This window comes from Danio rerio, chromosome 11 (assembly GCF_052040795.2).
Source record: "Danio rerio strain M-AB ecotype USA chromosome 11, GRCz13ab, whole genome shotgun sequence".
Lineage (NCBI taxonomy): Eukaryota > Metazoa > Chordata > Actinopteri > Cypriniformes > Danionidae > Danio > Danio rerio.
This window is the reverse complement of record NC_141031.1, coordinates 6,126,876-6,153,154: the sequence shown is the minus strand read 5'-3', so window position 1 is coordinate 6,153,154 and position 26,279 is coordinate 6,126,876. Positions and strand designations below refer to the sequence as shown.

General features: G+C 37.3%; 2 protein-coding genes across 8 annotated transcripts in view; both read right to left on the bottom strand.

The window, feature by feature from the left end:
- Positions 1 to 26,279, bottom strand: part of ranbp3a (RAN binding protein 3a) — a 1,280,039-nt gene that overhangs the window by 1,142,486 nt on the left and 111,274 nt on the right. The gene's annotated exons all lie outside the window — the stretch shown is intronic.
- The window catches only part of gtpbp3 (GTP binding protein 3, mitochondrial), a 46,083-nt gene that overhangs the window by 15,259 nt on the left and 4,545 nt on the right, over positions 1 to 26,279 (bottom strand). Inside the window, exons 5-10 of one of the 3 annotated variants that reach the window (XM_087272401.1) lie at positions 22,921 to 22,993; positions 18,376 to 18,519; positions 9,156 to 9,321; positions 6,035 to 6,334; positions 3,214 to 3,277; positions 2,826 to 3,104 (exon numbers count right to left, since the gene is read on the bottom strand). In XM_087272401.1, the coding sequence (XP_087128527.1) occupies positions 3,256 to 3,277; positions 6,035 to 6,334; positions 9,156 to 9,321; positions 18,376 to 18,519; positions 22,921 to 22,993 (705 nt within the window). In that variant the 3' untranslated portion in view covers positions 2,826 to 3,104; positions 3,214 to 3,255. 3 annotated transcript variants of the gene reach the window in all.

Below are 26,279 nucleotides of genomic sequence, written 5' to 3'. Positions count from 1 at the left end.
CCCACACTTTAAAAAAATCCTGGTTGCCTTAAATTTTTAAGCTGAATTAAATTAACCTTATGAGTCCATTGAACTAACTTAACTACATATTAAGTTAAACTGACCTAAAACAGCTTGAGTAACTTATAAAGTTAGAACATGATAAACTGAGGGTGCTTTCACACCTGTGAATCGATTCAGTTGTTCTGAAACAGAGATTACAATTGTTACGTTGTTGCTCTTTGCTCTTGGAGCGCTTCGCTTTCACACTGCAAAGTTTCTAATCGGACCAAAAGAGCTAAAACAAGTCACGTGCGAGTAAACTCTCCTCACATTGGTCTGAGTGTCAGGGTTTATTTTGCAGAGTCCCGCTCAGCTGTCAGGAGAGGTGGTGGTTTGGTGGTGATTGACAGGGTGCGCACACGCGATGTGTCTGAGGAGAGATGCGGTGGGGAGGGGTGGGAAAGGTGCGCGACGATGCCTATTTGAGGACCGGGAGGGAGACGCGAGATTACCAGGAGATCATCACTCATTTGCGGGCATCCGGAGACTCGCGAAACTTCCCGCCCTGCTCATAATTCTCTCTTCATATAGCCGTAAGCCTATTACATATTCATAATAATCTGTGATATAACCGCGCTCGGATCGGATCGCTTTCTCACTGCAATCCCTTAGGGTGCTTTCACACCTACACTTTTGTTTCGGAACGTGTCTCGTTAGCCCAGTTAGCGCGGTTCGTTTGGCATATGTGAACAAGGCAATCGCGCTCTGTTCCGCGCCAAAGTAATCGCTCCGAGACTGCCTGAATGAGGTGGTCTCGGTTCGATTGAAACAAACCCTGGAGCGGTTCGATTGCAGTGAGAAAGCGATCCGAGCGCGGTTATCTCACAGTGTATTATGAATATGTAATAGGCTTACGGCTATATGAAGTGAGAATTATGAGTAGGGTGGGAAGTTTCGCGAGTCTCCAGATGCCTGCAAACGAGTGATGATCTCCTGGTAATCTCACGTCTCCCTCCCGGTCCTCAAATAGGCATCGTCGCGCACCTTTCCCACCGCATCTCTCCTCAGACACATCGCGTGTGCGCACCCTGTCAATCACCACCAAACCACCACCTCTCCTGACAGCTGAGCGGGACTCTGCAAAATAAACCCTGACACTCAGACCAATGTGAGGAGAGTTTACTCGCACGTGACTTGTTTTAGCTCTTTTGGTCCGATTAGAAACTTTGCAGTGTGAAAACGAACCGCTCCAAGAGCAAAGAGCAACAATGTAACATTTGTAATCTCTGTTTCGGAACAACTGAATCGATTCACAGGTGTGAAAGCACCCTCAGTTTAATAGGTTGCAATGGCCTAAAAACATATGCTCTCATGACTAATTGATCATATCATTTTTTACAGTGCACATGAGAATATACTCGAGTTATTTATAGCTAACTTTAGTACACTGTAAAAATGCTGGGTTCTACACAATCGATTTGTGTTGGGACAACATGAAGGAATTAAGTTAACTTACACTGACCCCGTTTTAGAAAGGAAATTAAGTGAAATTAAGTGATTAACTTAGAATATGTTACCGTTAAATGAGAGAAACTCTGGATTTTTTTGTTTCAAAATGGCAGGTTTGTAAAACTCAAAAAGCAGGGTAAGTCAAGCCTGTTTCTGAAAGAGAGGTAACTTTGGTCCCACTTTATATTAAGTGTCCTTAACTACTATACTTACATCAAAAAAATAAATACAATGTACTTACTGTGTTTATAATGTATTTGAGAACACTTGTGGTGCTTTTGAGTTGGGATAGAGGTTGGGTTATGGACAGGTTTGGTGGTATGGGCAGGTTTAAGGGTAGGTTAAGGTGTAAGGGATGGTCAACAGTGTATTTACAAGTGTAATTACAAAAGTTAATTACAGATGTAATTACATACAGGTTTGAGGTCAGATTAATATACATGCTGTCTGAAACGGAGACTGTTAACTTGGGAAAACAGCTGCTCAGGTTAATGCGTAAGTTTACATTTAAAATACTTACATATTTAAGTATAATAAATGTACTAATGTAATGTGTGACATTTATTGACTTTTCACTTGAAAAAGTGGGGAATTGACCGTAATTTTGAAGTTATTTCAGATGTAATTGCATTAAATTACATACAATAGGCTGCTGTTCTACAACAAATTTAAACAAGAAAACAAGAATGCAGATAACCTTAACTCAATGTACTAATATACATATATATATATATATATATATATATATATATATATATATATATATATATATATATATATATATATATATATATATATATATATATATATATATATATATACACATATATACACCCACTAATATACATGTCGATCAGTTATTAAGATAACATTTCTAAAATTGAGTTTTTAATAGATGTAAAAGTGCACTTGTGTGTCTGCCTTTATTATTGATCGTTTAGTAGAGGTTAATATGACTTAGAAACCTTAAATTAAACATTTCCACTGAAAATTAAGTTAAGGTTATCTACATTTTTGTTATTTTTTTCAAATTTGTTGTAGAACAGCAGCCTATTTTATGTAATTTAATGCAATTACATCTGAAATAACTTCAAAATTTACAGCCAATTCCCCACTTTTTTAAGTGAAAAGTCAATAAATGTCACACATTACATTAGTAAATTTATTATACTTAAATATGTAAGTATTTTAAATGTAAACTTACGCATTAACCTGAGCAGCTGTTTTCCCAAGTTAACTGTCTCTGTTTCAGACAGTATATATATTAATCTGACCTCAAACCTTTTAAAAGTTGCGCATGTCCTGGAAACGACTTTTTTATATGACTTCAAATGTTTGTGTCTGATTTTTATTTAAAAAATGTACACCCATTTACACTGTTCTACTTCCCAATACAGAAGTCTCTGAAAATGACGTCTAATATTTCCTCAGGACTAACTCTACCAGTGATTCTGCCCAGGCTCAAGAGCCCCAAACGAAGGCCTTCAGCCGCCAGCGCCAGGTCCACATCCCTGTACTCATGATACTGCTGTAAAGCCTCAATGCTCTTCTGCAGGTGAGTCCGGTGTCGAGTCTGAGTCAGAGTCGGGCTGCCTATCAGCGGGTCACCACACCTGCAACACACACAGATCTGACTATCAGTCATGTCAAGTATGCTTTATTTCTTTATTAGCCAAAAAACCATATATGTGACCCTGGAACAAAAAAAACAGTCTTATTGACCTTATTCTGCAATGCAGAAGTGTGTTTGTTTTTCCAATTATTTTAGAACTTCCGATTCAGTTGCCTACGGGAGAAATGACTAGGATTAATAAACGAGAAACACTTTAAAATAATGGTCTATTAGTTCATGTTATTTAATGTACAAATGAAGTCAGAATTATTAGCGCCCCTTTTTTTTCCCCAATTTCTGTTCTGTTCTGGGAAGATTGTTTCAGCACATTTCTAAGCATAATAGGTTTAAAAACTTATTTCTAATAAAGGATTTATTTTATCTTTTCCATGATGACAGTAAATAATATTTTACTACATATTTTCAAGACACTTCTATACAGCTTAAAGTGACATTAAAAGGCTTAACTGGGTAATAAGGTGAACTAGGCCGGTTAGGGTAATTAGGCAGGTTAATGTATAACGATGGTTTGTTCTGTAGATTATCAGGGAAAAAATTTGCTTAAAGGGGCTAATAATTTTGTCCCAAAAATGTTTTTTTTTTAAATTAATAACTGCTTTCATTCTAGCCGAAATAAAACAAATAAGACTTTCTCCAGAAGTAAAAATATTATCAGACTAACTGTGAAAATTTCATTGCTCTGTTAAAAATCATTTGGGAAATATTTAAAAAAGAAAATAAAAATCAAAAGGGGGCTAATAATTCTGACTTCAACTGTATTTACTAACAGGAAAAAACAACCAGTAAAACATTTATTATGGTATCAGTTCACCTTTGTTAACATTAATGTTAATTAGGTTAGGTAACGTTGGCTTATGTTTACTCATAAGCACAACTTTGGGTTTTAATAATGCATTAGTAAATGTTGAACTATGATTAATAAATTCTAAAATCTAAATATAATCTAAAGGATTATTCATACTTAATGTTAGAAAATGCATAAACTAATGGACCATTATTCTAAAGTGTTTCCATAAAAGGCAGAGAACCGTCAAATTACTTGCTCTACAAACAAGTGTTCAGGATTATACATAAAAAGTAAAATAATATAATACAAAATCATCAGTTTGCAAGCAGGAGAACGCGCCGTCTCTAAAGTCTCAAAATCAATGAAAGTGAATGAGACGGGAAGTTTTCAACCAAAAAGATTCCAGCTGTGCCCCCTCATACTTGAAGAATAAGGTCAATATTGTAGGGGTATATTCTTAGCAATATCCAAAAATACATTGTATGGGTCAAAACAATAGATTTTTTTGTCCTTCAAATATTAAGCTATCAATTTAAATAAAAAAATATTAATTTACATATCTGCAGACCTAGTGCACATTTATTAAGCAAGAAAGTTTCATTGACTGGTTTGGCGTGCGCTGAGATGTGGAGACGACACACTTCTCTATAAATGATTTATTTTAATGTATTTTCCCCATGCTTTCCTAAGGGATATTGTACTATGTTGTGTCTGACATTTTGTGTGTTGTGAAATGACCTTTGTGCTCTTTCTGTTCTCGTCAATGTTATTGTTTATTTTCTTATGCTAAAACAAGAAATAAATAAATATATAAATATATACAGTTGAAGTCAGAATAATAAGCCCCCTGTTTATTTTTTCCCCAATTTCTTTTTAACAGAGAGCTTTTTTCAACACATTTCTAAACATAATAGTTTTAATAACTCATTTCTAATAACTTATTTATTTTGTCTTTGCCATGATGACAGTAAATAATATTTTTCAAGACGCTTCTATACAGCTTAAAGTGACATTTAAAGGCTTAATTAGGTTAATTAGCTTAACTAGAAACCTAAAAACCCATTTTGAGGTCAGTATCATAAGGCCCTATATATATAAGCTATATATTTTTTCAATAATCTACGGAACAAATCATCGTTATACAATAACTTGCCTAATTAACCTAACTTGTATTATTAACCTAATTAGGCCTTTAAATGTCACTTTAAGCTGAGTACTAGTATTTTGAAAAATATCTAGAATAATATTATTTACTGTCATCATGGCAAAGATAAAATAAATAAGTTATTAGTAATTAGTTTATAAAACTATTTTGTTTAGAAATCTGTTATACAAAATCTTCTATTCATTAAAGATCCTGTAAAGTGCTGTGAAATATGCACTTTATTCGATGTTTTCGATTTGATGTACAGGTGGGTGGAACAGATTAGCTCCTCCCTTTTACAAAAACAGCCAATAGCGTTTAGTTTTTAAATCACTGCTCTGCCAGTCAGAGGGGTTGAGCTCGAGCGCATCAAATGAAAAGCAAATGAGAAGCGTCTTGAACGGGGCGGGTCATGTCAGATGCTAGAGAGCACTTGATTGGTCAAGAATTGTCAAGAAACTTAAATATGAGGTCACATGAAATAAAGTGTTGCTCGATTTAGGCAGAGGTGACACACTGGAAGCTTCAGATGTTTATATCAGTTTTATATTTTATAAACGTGAATTTTTGGAGCACACTAGCTTATAGATATCCTTAAAACTAACAGACTGATACCAACATCTAAAAATTTGATTTTAATTTCATGGGACCTCTAAACAGAAATTGGGGAATAATACAGGGGTCTAATAATTCAGGAGGGCTAATAATATAAAGAAAAAAAGTTCTAAAACCAGTAGTGCATCTACTAAAGTGATCTTTAAGCGTACTTTAAATGTATCTACTAAAAGTATCTGCAATTGCATTCATATTTCTCCAAAATCTAGATTGTTATTGTGATTATTTTTGCTATTGTTGTTATTATTTTAAGCTCATGAATGGTTGTGTAAGCGTTTCATACTGTATATCATACTGTGTATGACTAATAAATAGCATTTATACTGGAATTTGAGGTGTCATCTGCATTGATCAGTTCACTCACAGGGTCTTCAGAGTGTTATGCAATAGAGTCAGGAGCTCCTCCAGGCCGTCTCTGCTGTGGCAGGACAGAAAGCATGCAGAAGGAGCACCAGAGAGCTCCTGAAGGGACGTCTGGATGCTGCGCTGCTGTTCAGCAGAGACCAGGTCACTTTTGTTAAGGATCAGGATGTGCTGCTGCTGCTGAGAGGAGCGCTCCAGGATATTCTTCAAGTGTCCTCTGAGGAAAACGGGCACATGCCGGCGCTCAGAAGGAAGCTGCGTCAAGTCCACAACCACCAGAGACAGATCCGCCTGCTCCACCCTGCGGGCAGCAGAGGAAGCTCATGTCTTAAGTCTGTTTCCTGAGCCTGGTCAGCATCTTACCACCTCTGACCTCACACAAACAAAGTGGCCACTTCCTGTCTATTTTTTTTGTGATCAGTTTTTTATTATTTTTCATACACGCAGTGCTCAGCATATATGAGTACACCCCTCACAGATCTCTCTTTTACATTCAGATTTTGTAAAGGATGTTTTGAAATATGATATTTGTGTATATACATCAGATTAGTCTGTACCAAAGACAAAACTGGAAGTCATCTGGAAAATAACCTTAAAGATCACGGTCCAAAAATGTGTACACCAAAATTATTTAGTGGAAAAGTTTCAAAACATTTTAAGAATAAGGAAAGGAAAAATCAAGAGAAACATTCATTCACTCATTCATTTTCCTTCAGGCTTAGTCTCTTTATTAATCAGGGGTTGCCACTGCGGAATGAACCACCAATTTATCCAGCATATGTTTTACACGGCGAATGCCCTTCCCAGCTGCAACCCAGTACTGGGAAACACCCATATACTCTCAACTCTCAAGTTTACGCCCACTCATACACTTCGGCCAATTTAGCTAATTCAATAAACCTATTTGGACTGTGGGGGAAACCGGAGCACCCATAGGAAACCCACGCCAACACGGGGAGAACGTGCAAACTCCACAAAGAAACGCCAGCTGACCCAGCCGGGATTTTAATAACTTTTTGCTGTGAGGCAACAGTGCTAACCACTGAGCCACTGTCGCCCTCCTTCAACTTTGACAAGTGTTTATAGACTTAACCTAGCAAACATCTACAACATATTTAAGGCTAAAGTGTATTTATATGTTATCTTCATGAAAAATAAATGATAATTTTTTTTATCCCATATGGTAAAATTATGCAATATTAAGCAATATCTTGTAGATCCTTGCTGGGTTAAATCTATAAACGCTAGTCAAAGTTGAAAGATAGGCAGTCTAAAATAGGCATAAATAATTAGTTTGACTGGGCATTTATCAAGAAAAGTGAGTAAATATCAGTAAATAAACAAAATGCCCAAACCATTAATAAGCTAAAATATATTTCAAATAATTATTTTAAACATTATTTTTTCTACAAATACATTTTAAGGATATTCTGAAATGTATTTAATAGCATTTAATTTATTTATTTTAATAATTTTTATTTCTGTCAAACAATTCAAAATACATTTTCGTTTATTAATGTTGAAAGTAAACATATTTTTGGTTTTAAAAGCCTCACAGTTACATATATTTCAAATATACTATGGTCAGAAAAAATACAGTATGAGATAGGGCAGGGGGATAAAATCGGTATCAGTATTTATTGACCGAACACCATTGTCAATAACGATTTTTTTAAAAGTTTGGTATGAAGTTTCGTTATGAAGCGCTATATTTTTATTTTATGTAGCTGCTAAGTGCACGCCTTAGAAGGAATGCTAATAAGCGTAGTATAAATTTGTCATTTCTAATCATGGTGTGAGCGATGCACACATGACGCGTGCACATTTTCCAGGCACACCTAGTTGAAAAACATCTCAACTTTTCCAGAATGCCGAGAGCGCACCGTGATTCATGTAAGTAGAACTAACCAATCTGCTTCACACTTTGTATGGAATATACACATTTCACTAATAACAGTAGACTAATTACCTCTGACAAACGCAGCGCATCCAAACACTGCAGTGCTTTTTACTTTTCTATTTGTGTCAGAGCTGCAGCAATGGTTTGTCCATTTGTCATCCTTTGAGAAAACGGTTAATGGTCGCCTAGTTATGAGAGATGCCAAAAGAGCGGGAGCATAAAGCATGTAGAAAATGGTGAAGGAAACCACGCACATGTCACTTCAGGCCAGAATAACAACACATGCAAAAATAAGTGTCGTATAGCAGCAGTGAGGAGAATGTAAATAAAAAAGCATGTCAGGATGTCGCCAGAGTGGCTTTTTGGTTTCTTTTCTTGTGCATCCCAGCCACGAGCTCCCCATCTGAAAGAGTATTTTTGCATAGGGGTGATGTAGTCATTCAACTTCACAATTTGTAATGTTGCAGTATGTATTTGATGGTTAGTTCTTTTACTTGAATACTCAGATTTGATTATGATAATTAGTTTGGTTTACAGAGTTTGAGGTTTACTGTATCATTATTATTGACTCTTTACAGATGTTGACCTACCTTTACCATTGCACACACTGTGTAACATTTTATTATCAAGTTGAAGAGTTTCTTTAACACTTATCTTTATTTTATTATAAAGAGATCAGATATTTTGTTTAAATATTTTTGTTTTTGACTAATTGAGTTATTTTTCCAAGTAATGTTGGTAAATTAAAATAAGGTGGTTAAATAACAAAAAAAATCGTAATATTCCTAAATGTACTGTTAAAAATATAAATAAAAAAAAATCTGTAATTATCGCTATCGAATAACATAAAATATGATATCATGATTTTTTTTTTTTTTTTTGGAATATCGCCCAGCCCTACTATGAGATATCCTGTTAAATAAATTTTAAACGGACTCCTCTATTACAGCAAACATTATGTAACTAAATGGTTTTGCGTTGCATAATCTGCAATGTTTACTCAATCATGAAAAATGAGACACACTCTTGCATCTAATTGTGTGAATAAACAGATCGTTTCCCCTCACAGGGTACAATGTGCAACACAAAAAACCTCTTAAGGGATATTTCCCCTCGACGGGCCATTTTTGGGATGCCAATATTTATCACTTTGGATTGTTTGCACAAAAATGCCTCTGTTTATTGTACCTTGACTTTCCCACACGTGTCCGTAAATACATACCGCTGCCGGGCGCGCCGGACGCCCTCCTGTTCCACACTGTCACTGGTGTCCCGTAGCCCTGCTGTATCACTCAGCAGCACAGGATAGCCCCCGATGTCCAGAGGGACCTCCAGTACATCTCTGGTGGTCCCGGCTGTAGGAGACACTATGGCTGCAGGACGTTGGGCTGCAGAGAGTGAAAGAACATTTTTAACCCCATGTTGTCCTTCAGTACATGAATAATGATGTGTTACTATGTAAACTAAACATTACTTCATTATGAACTAATGATGAGTTAATGCATGCACTAATCATGAACTAACTTTAACTACACAAGAGTTCATGTGTGATTAAAGGCTACCTTAATTACTTGTTAGTACATGATTGTTTGTTAATGTATTTATTACCACATTAGTTTGTTTAATTTAAACATCATGAACTCATGATATGTTAATGTAAAACTATATCATGACTTTACTCAAAGGGGTACCTTATCAATAATCCATTCTTAACTACTCATGAACGCTTATAAGTAATGACGTTACATAATATTACCTTTCTAAAGTAGCACATGTAACTTAAAGAAATGCATTACTTTTAAAAAATGAGTAATACTATGTGAGTTACTTGTAATGTGAGTTACTTTTAGTTTTTACTTCGCTTGATTGGCTTTTACAAAATATATTGCGGAATCATGACCTTAGCCATGCAGGATGAATCACACACTCACACTGTGCTGTGAGGGAACAGACAGTCAACTCGCACATATCATCATCAGGTCTCTCATTTCACAGCAGATAAGTCAGTGTACTGTTCTAATTGCATTACTTAGTTACTTTTATGGAAAGTAATGTTGCAATATTGAGTTACTCCCCTAAAAAGTAACTGATTGCGTTACTTAGTTACTTTTTATGGAAAGTAATGCATTACAATATTGAGTTACTCCCCCAAAAAGTAACTGATTGCGTTACTTAGTTACTTTTTATGGAAAGTAATGCATTACAATATTGAGTTACTCCCCCAAAAAGTAACTAATTGTGTTACTTAGTTACTTTTTATTGAAAGTAATGCATTGCAATATTGAGTTACTCCCCCAAAAAGTAACTAATTGCGTTACTTAGTTACTTTTTATGGAAAGTAATGCATTGCAATATTGAGTTACTGCGCCAAAAAGTAACGCAATTAGTTACTTTTTGGTGGAGTAACTCAATATTGTAATGCATTACTTTCAATAAAAAGTAACTAAGTAACGCAATTAGTTACTGTTTTAGAATGTAACTCAATGTTGTAATGCATTATTTTCTAAAGCAACTTTCCCCAGCACTGCTCATCCAGTGCATTTTCACTGAATAACAATGGAAAAGTGTTCTGTGTGGATCATTTTTGACTCATCAACAGGATTCAACAGGAGGGTTAAAAATTACTTCAGAGGATAAGGAGAATAACATGGTACAATATCACATTTCCCCTATAAAAGCTGAGAGGTTTGGGGTCTCTAAGACATGCGTTTCTTGGACTTTGACTTCTAAGAAGTGTATAATTTCTCAGGATGGAGGGCAGAGGGTTTCTTCAAGTGACTTCTAAAAAAAAAAAATTAAGATTGACTATATTTAAAAAGTGGTGACTGTAAGAACGCAGAAAACAACACAAAGTTCACATCCTGTAGAAACACGAGAAGCAAATATTGTGCATGTACAGGAACATACACATTTTTAGATGAGATAACCCTGGGTAACATGTTCCTAAAAATGGAGCTTAAAAATAAAGTTACAGTTCAGCACTCTTGTAGAAACAACAATGCTTCTGGATGTACTGGTAGCAGTTAATTTACCCAAGAGTATTGATATTATAAATTTATGGCTCAGTCTCTTCGCCAGAATCCATGATGGTACAAACTTTTCTTTCTTTTTTTTTTTTTTGCACCAGTTAATTATCCACGAGTGAATTTTAAACATTAGATCATTTTAGGTAATCATCATTTATGATCTAAACTTAGTGTTGTTTTGATTTTGACGTTAGTCAGCAAAGTTACATTTCATCACGGGTAACGCCATTTAGATCCCGTTCTTTACATCAAACATCAAAGTACTAGCAAGCACGTCAATGCCTAATGCAACAATAAAAAAAAAAATTATCAATAATGTTAGCACATATTCCGTGACATTTCTAGGAATTCCAGGACCTATGCACAAGTTTTGGCCCTTGGCCCCCTCAAATTCACAGTGAGCCATAACAAACCTCTGGAGGCGTATTACATAAAGTTTCTAATCTCTGATTTCTTATCTTAGGTCTTAACTTAAGATGTGAAATATTCAATTAGGAGAATTAATATTACAGAGAGGGCAACACGGTGGCTCAGTGGTGGAGTGTTGCATGTTCTCCCTGTGTTGGTGTTGTCCAAGACCAAAGACAAGCGCTATAGGTGAATTGGCCAAACTAAACTGGCAGTAGTGTATGTGTGTGAATGAGTGTGTGTGGATGTTTCCCAGTACTGAGTTGCAGCTGTAAGGGCATCCGGGTCACACTTTATTTTGATGGTCCGTTTGTTGAACTTAAGTTACATTACAACTAATTCTCATTAGTTTATAAGTAGACTGTTAGGTTGGGGTTAGTGTAAGTTGACGTACGTGGAAAGTCAGTTATAGTCAGTAAAATGTATGTTGTAGGAGGAGTATCAACAGACATTAAGCAGACAGTCTACTAATACTCAAATGGACCATCAAAATCAAGTGTTACCGGCATCCGCAGCGTAAAACATGTGCCGGATAAGTTGGCAAATCATTCCGCTGTGGCGACCCCTGATGAACAAAGGGACTAAGTCAAAGGAAAATGAATGAATGAAATATAACACACGCAAATGCTGTTCTGTAAAAACCTTTTGTACTAAATGTGGTCCTGACTGAAATTGATTATTTAACAGATATGATAAGACTTTAAAGTTAGGATCTTTCTGTAATACTCGCCCTGCATGGACCCTGTGCACTCTGTCCCTCTTTTCAACATTTCTAAAAGTAACTCATCCTGTGTCATTGATTCTACACTGTACAACTCACTTTAATAATTACTGAAACAGCCCTGTTCCTGAGCTCTGTTGTAATCTATACCGTGTGGTTAAGGTTTCCAGAGCTGCTTGGAATAGACTAAGATGTGCACCACCCTTTCTCCTGACACTTTCACAGACTCAGAGGGTCCTGTTTTGAATTTAGACCATCCCACTGTGATTTCTTCCATTCCAGACATGGATCTGCCTTCCACCAAATTCCCCCGAATTATGCGTTCGTCCTGGCGTCTAAAATAATAACTTCTTTCTCTAGTCAGTCAAAATGAAATTAAGATATTTAGGGTCGAAACATGCAGGATTTTTCCCCATGTAGTGGACTTCCATGATGCTCATTGGAATGAACTTTAGCTTTAAATGGCTCAAAATGATCCCAAACAAGGAATGAAAGTTCTTGCTTAGCGATGCAATCAATCATTTTCTTACATTTGACAAGATGTAAAATAAGTCTCTGATGTCCCTAGAGTGTGTATGTGAAGTTTCAGCTTAAAATATCACACAAATAATGTTTTAGAACTCTTCGAAACTGTCCCTTTTATGCTTTGATGCTAATTGTCTCATTTTGGTAAAATGAACTCAAATGGCAGACGGCTGCTTCTCACTCAGGGCTGTTTATGCTAATGAGGGAGAGATTGTCACTTATGGGCGGGGCTTTCCCACTCTGATGACACGTACAAAGGGAGAATGTCAATCAAAGTGTTTCTGAATCATTAGAAGCCGGTTATATTCACAGACTGCTGTGTTTAAACTATAGGTGTGCATAGATTAGTTTTTATCATCTAGATTAATCTCACTGTAATCTTGAAATTAATCTAGATTAAAATGGCTCATTTGAATTCTGCTGAAGACATTCAGAATATGTGTGCTACCCAAATAATGACTAAAAGTAAGTCTTTGAGAACTGATTTCTCAAGCCAGGTGGTGCATTAGATCAGGGCCTCATCTCCTGTTTGCAAAATGCATCACAAACTGCTTGAGAAACTGTTCTACTATGATAATTGGTGATGAAAATAAATGAAATTCAATATGATGTGCTTGTGTTTACAAACTGCTTATTCAGTTAAACATGAATTTTGAACTGTCGGCCTACATAAGCTCCAAACAGCGATTTTTGATTACCTTAATCCGACTAAAGTCACAACTGAACTAAACAGAAATGGAATTAAGACATGTGGAGTATGCAGATATTAGTGGCATTATTGAAGTAAACACTCCAATCAAACTTTTACCGTCATTTAGGTCTTTGCGCCATATTTTCAGACAAAATCCACACACGCGGCTGTCAGTAAAGGGCCGCACACACGCACAAACACACACACGTCGCAAAATGCAGAAGTTTCTTTCTTTCCATTCGTCGTGCGTTATTAAATTCCATAACACTCTCACCAGTCCTTACTCCTTATTTGCATCTAATACACCAGTTTGTTACGGGGGCATGAATGAAATGTTCATAAGTGAATGTGAAACTGCCGAACTGCAGTTAAAGTCGCCCAAAATTACAGGAAACTCTTACATGAAAGCACTTTATGTAAACCCCTTAATAATATTATTGTCTATTACAGATGTCCATGTAAACGTAGTCAGTAGTGTCTTCGAAGTAAGTGATCCAGAAGGGCGTCTTGCTGATTTGATTCAAAAGGGCACTATTTTGTCAGACGGCTCACTGGTCAGGTATACATCCGCGATAAAATATCAAAGTGAAAGTCATTAAAGCTTGCATAGAATAGACCCAGCTCCCAACTCAACTTTGAAAATAGATTAACAGCTATTTTTTTTTTTATCGCCCAATAAGAGTCTTGCGTTAACGTTAATGGACCGTTACTAGTTTAAACCCTTTTCAAAACTGATTTTTGCCTAATAGGTCTCCTTTAATTTAAGGAATGCAATTTTTAGCCACAAAACTCATCTAGCATTATAAGTCTGCATGTTATCTGCAATAATTCTGCTTCTTTTCATAGACAAAATAAAGTCAAAAATACATTACTAGCTACTGTTAACTGATTGTCGTGGGTTGTTTTTTTTATTTCATGGGTTAAAAATTTGACTTAATGCATCTATTATGTTTATATGGCTGTGTTGGAATATTTTACACTAGCAAATGAATATTATACCATTGATTAAATCTGTGCTATAACCAAAAATAACCGCTTTAAACCAGTGCAGTACCTTGCAGGGTTTTTTTTCCTGAGCGGATGAAAGTTGCAGAAACATTTGACTGGTTTATTGTGTAAACGCGTTCTATTTTTTGCCATTCTGGTATAGACTGGTATTAAAGTATGCTTCCATATGTCCACTGGAAGGAAGAGGCCAGTTTCACTCAAGTGCTCTTTGTGTGAACTTCCTTAAAGAGTTCAGAAACCTTATCAATTATCAAATGTAAACCTCAGAATCTTCCAGTTACTTCTCTGCAAATTTTCTAAGCTAAGGTATATGTTCCTAAATTCTCCTTCAGTTTTGAGCATACATCTTTACTTAATTATCAAAATGCCTAATTAAATTCAGACTGTTCAGGAAGTGACAGCACAGAATGGCTCTTGCAGAGCACACCACTGTAAGCCGGAGCGCAAACAATAACAGGCCTGATGAATGTGGGGTAATTCAGGGCAGGAAGTTCTGTGATATCCAAACATCCCCCTCTGCTACTGGAGAGGCCAGAGGTCAGAGATAAACGTCATTAAGGGCCGTACGGTGTCACTTTATGAGTGTGCATGAAAATATGTACATCTATCACCAGCATTAACCTTCTGTTCTAGGACAATGAGACACGGTTGGCTCTAAAATCTGTTTAACCACCTTTAAGTAAAAATACGAGATTCTTACACAGCGGAATTCTGATTTGGAGCAGTGTGGGAAAATGAACAAAGGAAGTTTAAGCAGCACCAGAACAGGAGAAACAATACGTCTTAAAGTTTAAAAAGCTAATCAATATTGTTTTCGTTGCATATATGGATTTCTTTGGTTGTTATCAACATCAGGTCAACAGCACCTTTAAAAATGGTGACTTGTTGAATGCTTAATTCCCCCACTGTAAATTATGATTTAATTATTTGTTATGTGTTTATTTTTTAAAACTGAAATACAATCATTTATGTGATGTATATCTGAGTGAAATGAGTTCTAGCATGAAAAAAAAATTGAGAGATAAAGTCCTGATTTTATCCGCCAGGACTCCCAGATGTTGTCAGACTTGCCAGAGGGAAAGTAATTTTAATTAAAAGATTATAAGGAATCATACATTACAACAATAATAAATAAAAATAATAATAAATTCTGCATGCACTGTTCCATGAAAATAAGAACTGTAAATATGGACTTCATTATGACTTTAACTCGGTCACGATACATCTGTTCTAGTCACAAACAGCTGGAAAAACAATGCTAAATGCAATAAAAACTAAATTGCTGCATAGTTTAAGCAAATAAAAGTCCTTTAGGGAGGAAAAAACACTTCCCATATCCTTTATTTTGACATCAAAGGCTGGCCAAATCACGCCAATGCCAACACGGCTGCAAAACATGACCTTAACCTTAAAAACCATGAACCATGAAAACAAAGAGAACTATACAACAAAAATACAATATAAATAAATTAATATAAAGATAATAATTACCATAAATAGACATTATTACTCATTAAATATATGGATACTATATACATATATTTAACCTTAATACATAAATAGATTTCAATAGATTTCACTGTGATTTTCTTTTTTTAATAATAGTCTTCTATTTGGTCTCCACACAATATCAAGTGTAAAGCATAGACAGATCTGAAGTTCTGAGGCCTCATGTATCAACGCTGCGTACGCACAAAAACAGGTTTCACGCTCAGAATCGGTCACGTTTGGATTTACTAACAATGAACTGAACGTGGGAATGTGCGCAGCTCCACGCCAGCTTTATGGCTGGCGTACGCACATTTTTTGTGCGTGTCTGTTTTATTTCCATTGGCGACTCCTAGAGGCAGTTGTCTTAAATTCCTCTCTACAAAGTGTCTGAGCCTTGCAATGGCAGCTGTATGAGACAGGTTCATCTAGCAGGTATTTAAGGTTTCCATACCATACAGTTGACCAGCTAAACATTAAAGCACAATTTGCAGCGGTCGCCTGTTTTCCCAATGTAATCTGAGCTATCTACTGCACGCACATTGCTATAAAGACACTATCTGAAGATGAATTTGCAAGCGTGAATCAGAAACATTTCCATTCAATAAATGTGCAAATAAAATTGATGCACAAACTTATTAATGATTCCTACTTGTCTTTCTCGTGATAAATAGTAGGCAAAATCTGATATGTAGCGGGGGGGAAAAAAGAAGAAAGAGTTCATCAGACGCTGGATTCGAACTGAGTTCATGCTTGAACGTGTCAAAACATGTTGACATGCGTCTTACGAGCTGCGCCACTGAGACTGTTATAAGTACTGCAACATTTTACACCTATAAATTACACTATTTCTTTTTTAATTCACTCAGTGCGATGTTCAGACCATAGACTGTAAAATATATGGACGTAGTATCCGTGACATCACCCATAGGTTTCTGAAGAGCGCAAAAGAAGCCACAAGTAGGCGCGGCCAACCGTCGCCATTTTGTTCGCGCGTCATCACACCCACGGCGGGATACCAAACAAGGGCAAAGAGGCGGAGAGTGAGCGGAGCTACAGACACCTGCTGGCATTTAGCTTGGACCTGGTTCAGACACACTTTACTTTGGGAGAACGCTTAATACTTTATCACCTGTGACTCGTTTGTATTCTGACCACTTGTGCTTTGTTGTACACTATATTAATAAAGTGTTTAGACTTTTAAAAACACTGTAGTAATACATTGAGCCACTAAACATTGTTCTTATGACGTTTTTCAACAGGAGGAAAACGCAAATTACTTCCAAACACTTCAGATATAGTCTGTGTTAGTTAATGTTAGACTATTGATGAAATCCAGCATAACACTGTATATCAACGCTTCAGATGACTGTTCTAGAGCCTACAGCTAATCAATACGTCAGATTCTGGAGTGCATTACAGCTCTAAATATAAATATAAACGATAAATGATCTTAAATAAAACAAATACATGTATAGAGATGGTATATAAGTATATAACTTTACTCACATGGGAAACGGAGGCCACGTGAATGGTTTGTGAGCACAATTAAGTGCACTCAGCATCCCATGCCATCTAATAATTGTAGGAAACAAGTTCAAAAGGCAGTCGACTGTGTAAAGCCACAAAACAACACAGAAATACGATAAATATGCCGAGTTCAGTGGCTAATCTGCCGGATTCAGCTGAGGTGACGTGACGGCGACCAACGAGACCTAGCTGTCACTCAAGTGGCCACGCCCTTAATTATGCAAACTTAATATAACTTAATATAAAGGAAACTGATGAGTTATAAAAAAAATTCACCCCCCTCACAGTTGTCATGAAGGGTGATATTACCTGTATTAACCAAAATCTTTTTTGTACCAGGCTGTAAACACCTTTTTTTCTGCTGTAAAGTTTGCCATTCTAACAGTGGGCTCAATTAAAATTTGCTCTGTTTTGGAGCCAGGAGTGGCCAGGACTAGCGGAATTTTGGATGAATTGCAGTTTTAGTTACTTCCGTATTGGCTTCCTGAGGGAGAGCGGGAGGTTGCCGCTTGGTTCAGAACCAACTGTGTTAACCGCATCAGCTAAACTTTCCCACTCTATTTTTTTCTTTTGTTGTTAATTCCGGAGAACAAACTTGCAAATAACACCGCTTTTCTCCGGTCTACCTCCGAAAGCAGCACCTCCAATTCACATTCTGTTCAAAGTTTCTCTTTTTGCTAGCTTTTGCCGTTGCTTTATCGTTGGGTTTTGCCAAAGTAGAGTCATTAGCATATTCATACAGGGGAGGAGGCAGGGAGGGGTTTTGTGCTCGTGCATGTTGTGCTCAGTTTCACGTTCATTCGGATGTACAAAAGAATATGCGTGAGATTCGGCGTACGCAGTGTTTCATACATCTGATTTTTTTTCTGCGTACGCACATTTACAGCTTTGTGCGTACGCAATGTTTTAGTAAGATTTCCACGCAAGTCTTCGTACATGAGGCCCCTGGTCTGTATGAGTCTGGGATTTTTGTGTGACATGGTATTTGATGTAAAATTTCATGTAACTGTATTGTTTGTCACAAAGACAAAGGGATTAATCTTACTGAGCAGGTTGAGTAGGCTGCTTTTGCCAGCGTTGGTGCTTCCAGCGATGACCACGTGAACCCCGCTGCGCAGACGCTCTCCTCTGCGCTCATCCGAGAGGTGGTTTTCCATGTCCGTCTGCAGCTGCTGAACGGCTCTGTCCACTGCAGATAAAACACTCAGACTTCACAAACTACATCCAGAGACCTCTTCACACTCAGAGTTATTATTAATGTTGCAATAATGAAATGTAAAAATTTAAATGAATAGTGACAGAACGGCTTCACCTTTAAATATAAATGTATTTGTGACGTTGCGATGTTTATTAAACATTTTTGGCTCATTACTACATTCAGAAAATGAACTTTGCAGTTTGTTTAAACTACTTATTGAGCCCTTATGTGCTGCTGGGGATGTGCATGTTGGACTCTGGCAGGGCTGCCCTTTGTCATCAATTCTGTTGATCATTTTTATTTGCAGATGATGTTGTTCTGTTGGCTTCAACGAACATGGATCTTCAGCATGCACTGGGACAGTTTGCTGCCATGTGTGATGCGGCTGGGATGAGAATCAGCACCTCCAACTCCGAGGCCATGGTGCTACACCGGAAAAAGGTGGTTTGGCATCTCCAGGATGGAAAAAAAGTCCTTACCCCAGGTGGAGAAGTTTAAGTATCTTAGGGTTTTGTTAACGAGTGAGGGAAGGATGGAGCGTGAGATTAACAGGCAGATTGGTGCAGCGGCAGCAGTAATGAGGTCGATGTATCGGTCCATTGTGGTAAAAAAGGAACTGAGCCGAAAGACAAAGCTCTCGATTTACCAGTCATTCTATGTTCCTACTCTTACCTTTGGTCCGAAAGGTAAAGATCTCATATACAAGCTGCGAAATGAGTTTCCTTCACAGGGTGGCAGGGCACATCGTTATAGATAGAGTGAGGAGCTCTATCACTGGGGAGGAGTTCGAAGTAGAGCTGCTGCTCCTCCACATCGAGAGAAGTCAGCTGAGGTAGCTTCAGATGCCTCCCCAAGGCCTTCTCCAGGCATGTCCCACCGGGAGGAGCCTCGAGCGAGACCCAGGACATGCTGGAGAGACTATGTTTGTGAGGATGCAGATGTTTGATCACAGTAAGGTGATACCCTGTTTATGGTTATGTCTGTTGGCTGGCCTGGGAGAGCCTCGGGATCCACTGGAGGAAATGGAAGAAGTGTCTGGGGTGAGGGAAGTCTGGGGTTCTCTCCTAAGACTGCTGCCCCCGCGACACAGCCCCGGAAAAAGCAGATGAAATTCAATGAATAAATGAATGCTGTCGCTGATGCTTTCATCCACTCAGTGGTGATCATAAGTCTTAATTTGGCCATAGCTTTTTCTGTGTTTCAGCTGACAGAATGATTTTGGTGACAAATCTTATATTTTGAGAAAATGCTTTGAATAAAATAACAATCAACAGATTTACTACCAATTCATTATTTTTGGAAAGACAGCATCCACTAATCTAAAAATGCATCAGATAAATATATATTTTTTTCTTTTGCATAAGTGAACTTCAGTCCACATTTACTGTTTATATTGAAATAGATCATTTTCTGTGTTTTATTTTCACCAAATCAGTGACTTCATTTGTAAACTTAGCAATTAAAAAGTTAAAATCCTGTAATGTTTTAAAACATTGGTAGTTTTACAGTTTTTATCAGTGGCTTTGGTGCATTTCTCACAACACTATTTACATTTGCACAACAGGTCATGCATTTCTCAAAACTGTTAGTCATTTGTGCACATCCTAGTAGCAGTTTCTCATTGCTTTCAACAAATTGCGAATGCTTTCGGACATGCATCAATTGCTTTCATACAACTCTCTGCTGTTTATAACATTACCATCTGCTTATGTCATGTCAGTCACAATGAACTAAACTTGTAAATGCTGAATAGTCATTCCATATAAAACGAATAGTCCTCATTTCATTACTTGAGTCATTACATACAAAAATGTTAAACTTTATAAGAAAAAAAAAAATTTAAACTTTATTTTCCTGAAAATGTCTGTAAATTGAACAATTTGATAAATGATTTACAGACCTGTGTATTTTGCAGGTTCAGGTCCAATATGTACTGCAAAATTGTTTACAGTCGTGCACAGTTCAACCCAAAGGGAGTTTATGTTTGTTGTAAATAAGAGTGTGTTTATTATTTTGCACAATGCTGTGAATAAATTAGGATTGTAAAGAGCAAATGCAGAGTAAAAATGTGAAACATACATATTCAGTGTCTTGTACTCAGATACTTCACTAAATGCAGTGATGTCTAACTTTAGTGTAGTTTTTAAATGGCTGTGCAAACAGTATATAGTGCTGTCTTGAGCATTTTTTGCATTGAAAAAATGTCCAGTGTAAACTCATAATGAAAACATGACAAAGCCATTTGACTATCCTGTTCATAAACAATGGTGTCAGCATTTTTTATTTTGATGATACTGACACTTTGATTGACATGAATACTTGCTTTTGAGGAACGAACTATCCATTTTGAGCATGTGACGTGCTTTTGCAGGTTATCAGCTAGGTTTTGCAGTTTGCACTAATTGTTTTGAGAAATGCATTAACTGTTGTGCAGAAATGCACTGGTGTTGTGAGAAACGCACCAAAGCGACTGAGAAAAACTGTAAATAGGACTTAGGTTGTTTAACAGATTTATGCAAAAAAACATTTACAAATATTTATCTGATGCATTTTTAGAGCAGTTTAATTCAGTGGATGTTTTCATCCTAAACATCACAAAAGGGTAGTACATTTGAACAGTGCACGAGGGTTAAAATGAGCTGAAACAACATAATTTTGGAGGTTTTTTGGGACAACATCATTGTTTTTACAAATGCAAGTGTATTGCACATAAAACAATTACGTTTTCCCATCCAAAAAACTCAAGACTTGTTTTGTTCCAGCTCATTATAAATAAGTAGTCCAACTTAATTGCAAAACTTTTTTTTTTCAGTGTATACAACTCCCTCAAGTACCTGTATTCTGGTTTATTTCAGAAAACTCCAAAGCACACTTCAGCTTTTTTTTAAAAACTGAAGAAAATAATCACATAAGCGTCACATCATAAAAAATAAACAATATAATTCAGTTCAAAAAACATATTTTGTCAGTTTAATTACTCAAATTGGTTCACGAATCATGCTGCAATGATACATTTGTGAACTGGATCGATCCATTTGCATTTGTTCTTGAATTAACAACTCACTTTCCTTTCACTTAGTACCTGATTTATCCAGCCTGATCTCACGAGGAAACATAAGTATTTTAAGTTTTGTCAGTTTAGTGGCTAAATCGTACGAATTCGTTCAAGTTCAGTCGTATGAAAATGTATGATTTTAAAAAAGGAGGTGTGGCACCCAACCCCACCCCTAACCGTCATTGGGTTAAGAGCAAATCGTACTAAATTGTACCAATTAGATCGTACAAATTCATACTAACTAGTCACTGAATCAAAAAGTTACGAATTGCTGTGAGATTGCATTGGATTTATCAGGGGTTGCCACAGCAGAATGAACTATTAATTACTCTGGCATATATAAAATTTTTAGGGGCGAATGCTCTTCCAGCTGAATCAACAACAATCAATGAATATATATCTAATTAACAATTCACTGAATTCACACGCATGATTTAAAATGAGAATATTTGTTCAGATTGTGAATGAAAATCATATTTAGGCCCCAATGGTCAGCTCTTTGTGAACAGAATTTGCTGTAAATATATTAAAATGTTAAACCTACTGTCATGTTCATACTTGAGAAGTACTAGTTTATCTTTTTAAAGAAATCAAATAAAAGTAAAAAATAAAAGCCCATGCACTATATAATGACTAGCGTCTGTTTGTGTGTTTATTTGTGAATACAAATTTAGTTTATATTTATTTTTGCATATGGGTTTATGATGTATCTGTCATTTTTACTCGATTGCGATGTTGAAAAGTCTCTAAATGTCATTAAGCTAATTCTCGGTAACAAAAAAATATTTACTGCCAAATAAATACACCTTCAACTATCAGTACTTTTACTTTTAAACACTTTAGTACACAAAAAAGTACTTGTACATTTTTGAAAGTAAAATGGAAAAGCAGCACTTCAAGTGGTTTAATTTTATATTAGGGTATCTTCACTTCATACTTTTAATTTGTGGCTTTACCAGACTAATCGTCTATCAGTGGAGAGGAAAATCTATTTTTCATTACCGTTCCAGCCTGTGTGTAACTCTCAGAGGAAGGAGATTGCCTGTGACAGACTTGTTCCTTGACGCACAATGAAACCCTCAAATCTCCAGAGACAGACACTCTAATTTAGATATAACACCCAAACATCTGAATAAAGCTGGACAAGTGATGGCACTGGAGATGCAGTGTCTTTAAGGAACTACAAATGTGTCTCATGTTGGCTTCTGAGTGTGCCTTTGAAAGATTTTGATCTCTGAACAGCTGCTGTGGTTTTTCTGGGGTCAATAACAACAGGAAAGCCTCACAAAATCTGATGTGGATGAATGTGATTTTAGTGATCCGCAGAGGACGCGTACCGTCATTCAAGACTCCATCCTCTATGAGTTCATCCTCACTGAAGTCGATGAATGCCTCCACGTGAGCCAAGCACTATGAACAACACACACAAAAACACACACATAAAAAACAACCTCCAGAGAATGTTAGGAAAATTTAATAAACTGAATCTAGAAGTTAAAGTGAAAGCTTTGAGGAAACCTGTAACCATTGACTTCCATAGTAGAAAAAAAACTATTGACGTTACAGGTTTCCATTTTTTTTTCCACTTTTGTTCAACAGAAGAAAGAAACTCATAAATGTTTGGAACCACTTAAGGCAGAGTTAATGAGTACATTTTAGTTTTTGGGTGAACTATGCCTTTAAGAAAGTAATTTTATTTACCTTTGGCACCAGTAAGACTTTTTTTTTTAGAAACTTCAGATAGTACCCACTAAATTACTCGAAAATAACAGAAATACAACTCTGCAGTTACAAAAATGTTTAAAACTTAATACAAAAAAAATTACGCTTTCCATAAAACATTAATCAAAGACTTCTGAAAGATCATGTGACACTGCAGATGGATAGATAGATGGATGGGGGGAGAGATGGATGGATGAATATATGGTTAGATGAATAGACAGACAGACAGACAGACAGACAGACAGACAGACAGACAGACAGACAGACAGACAGACAGACAGACAGACAGACAGACAGACAGACAGATAGATAGATAGATAGATAGATAGATAGATAGATAGATAGATAGATAGATAGATAGATAGATAGATAGATACATAGTCAGAAAGATAGACAGACAGACAGATAAATAGACAGACAGACAGACAGGACAGACAGAGGGATGTACAGATAAACAGACAGACAGACGGATGGACAGACAGAAGAATCGACACACAGATAGATAAATGGACGGACGGACGGACGGACAGACAGACAGACAGACAGACAGATAGATATATAGATAGATAGTCAGAAAGATAGACAGACAGACAGATAAATAGACAGACAGACAGACAGACAGACGGATGTACAGATAAACAGACAGACAGACGGATGGACAGACAGATAGACAGAAGAATCGACAGACAGATAGATAAACGGACGGACGGACGGACGGACGGACGGACGGACAGACGGACAGACAGATAGATAGATAGATAGATAGTCAGAAGATACATAGACAGATAAATAAAAAGACAGACAGACAGACAGACAGGCAGATAGACAGACAGACAGACGGACGGACGGACGGACGGACGGTCAGACAGAAGGATATATATATATATATATATATATATATATATATATATATATATATATATATATATATCAAGAGATATTGCATATTGCTAGCAACACAAACTTGAAATTGTGTGAAAAGCTGAAATTCTCATCTTTTCTCTGTTTACATTTAGCTTCTAAAAATCAAAGCTCCCTTCAAAACCTTTTCAGGACATCTGAAAATGTGTTTGTGACCGAAAACAGCTCCTTCCAGGCGTCTTTACACAAACCATGCGCTAACATCACACTGGTCCTGAGGGCTGTGAAGGCTTGGCGCAGACCCAGCTCAGGATGTCCTGTCTCCTGTTCTCCGCTCCTCACTGACTCAAGCAATCAGCACGCTCTCGCAAACAATAGATGGACAGAGGGACGACACGGCCCAGTAAAGCAGTAAATTCTGCAATTATTTAAAAGGCCCTAAATAAAAGAATAACCTCCTCATATAAACACACTTACGACAAGTACTCTATAGTCGTTTATGTCACATTAACAGCCAATTCAGACTCTTGAACTCTCACTAAGAAGGAAACCCTGACTTTCCGCTCACCAAAGAGCAGGAATTGATCTGAACTTGTTAAAGTGAAGCTGTCCAGATCTCTATAAATGCCCATAGACCATATATATATATATATAAATGAAGAGGTCAAAGCCGGAGTAAGGGCCTACTCACACTATGCTATCCGAACCATGCCCAGGCCCGTTTCCCGGATCGTTTGAGAAGTGTGACTGCACTGAATCAGGCTCAAGCACGGTTCACTTGGCCGGCCCTGGTCTGGTTGGAAGAGGTGTGCCTGAGCGCGGTTCACTTGGGCTTTGGCGCGGTACGCTTGTGTGTGGGTGCAAAATGTCCCTAAGCCCAAAACTTAAAGCAAGACGTGACTTTTAAGGGGCTGTTTCATATGTGTTTATTAATCATTCTTACTGTTTTAATGAACGCAAACTGTCAAAGTTTATTATAGATGCAAACTTGTCACTGCATCACAGCTGCGCCTTCAGCAAACCTCCTCCTAATACCTGCAGCACGAGGACTTTAAGATTGTTTATGAGCGTCAAAAGTGGCGGATCAGTTTGGCGAAATATTTGAAAGCGTGTCAAAGCATCCCAAACGACTAAAACTATATAGCTAAAGACATCTCCACTGTGCTGAGCGAGAGCACTTCTCTACTGAACCGCAGCTGGCTCTCTGTAACTCTCACATGGTCGCCCACTGAAGCTAAGCAGGGCTGCCCGATCAGTACCTGGATGGGAGACCACAAAGCTAGGTTGCTGCCGGAAGTGGTGTTAGTGAGGCCAGCAGGGGGCGCTCATCCTGCGGTCAGTGTGGGTCCTAATGCCTCAGTATAGTGACGGGGACTCTATACTGCTCAGTGAGCGCCGTCTTTCGGATGAGACGTTAAACCCAGGTCCTGACTCTCTGTGGTCATTAAAAATCCCAGGATGTCCTTCGAAAAAGAGTAGGGGTTTAACCCCGGCAACCTTGGCCTCTGTCCATCATGGCCTCCTAACCTTCCCCATATCATAATTGGCCTAATCCCTCCGTCTCCTCTCCACCAATCAGCTGGTGTGTGGTGTGCGGTCTGGTGCAAAATGGCTGCCGTCACGTCATCCAGGTGGATGCTGCACACTGGTGGTGAATGAAGAGATTCCCCCTATGTGTAAAGCGCTTTGAGTGCCCAGAAAAGCACTATATAAATATAAGTCATTATTATTATTATTATTATTAATAGTCCATCATCGATGACAGAAGCGTGCCCAGGCCCGAATGTAATGCAAGTGCGGGCCGTCGGGGGAGACGGGAGGGGGGACAAGTATGCTTTGGCCCGGTTCAAGGCAACTGTACATAGTGCGAGTACGTCCTAATTCAGAGTACAAAAGTACCACATCTCTTCATTACAAACTTCGCTCACAAAACACTAAACCAGTTTTTTTTTTTTTTGTAGCACTGAATCTTATCCGTTAGAAAAGCATCAAACACAGACATAAACTAAACAAGTTCCACAATGTACAGGTATACACTGTCTCATCTATCTGGAATTTCCTGTCCCCTTATAGATAGGGGCACTGCTATGGTTTGATGATGGGATGAAATGCT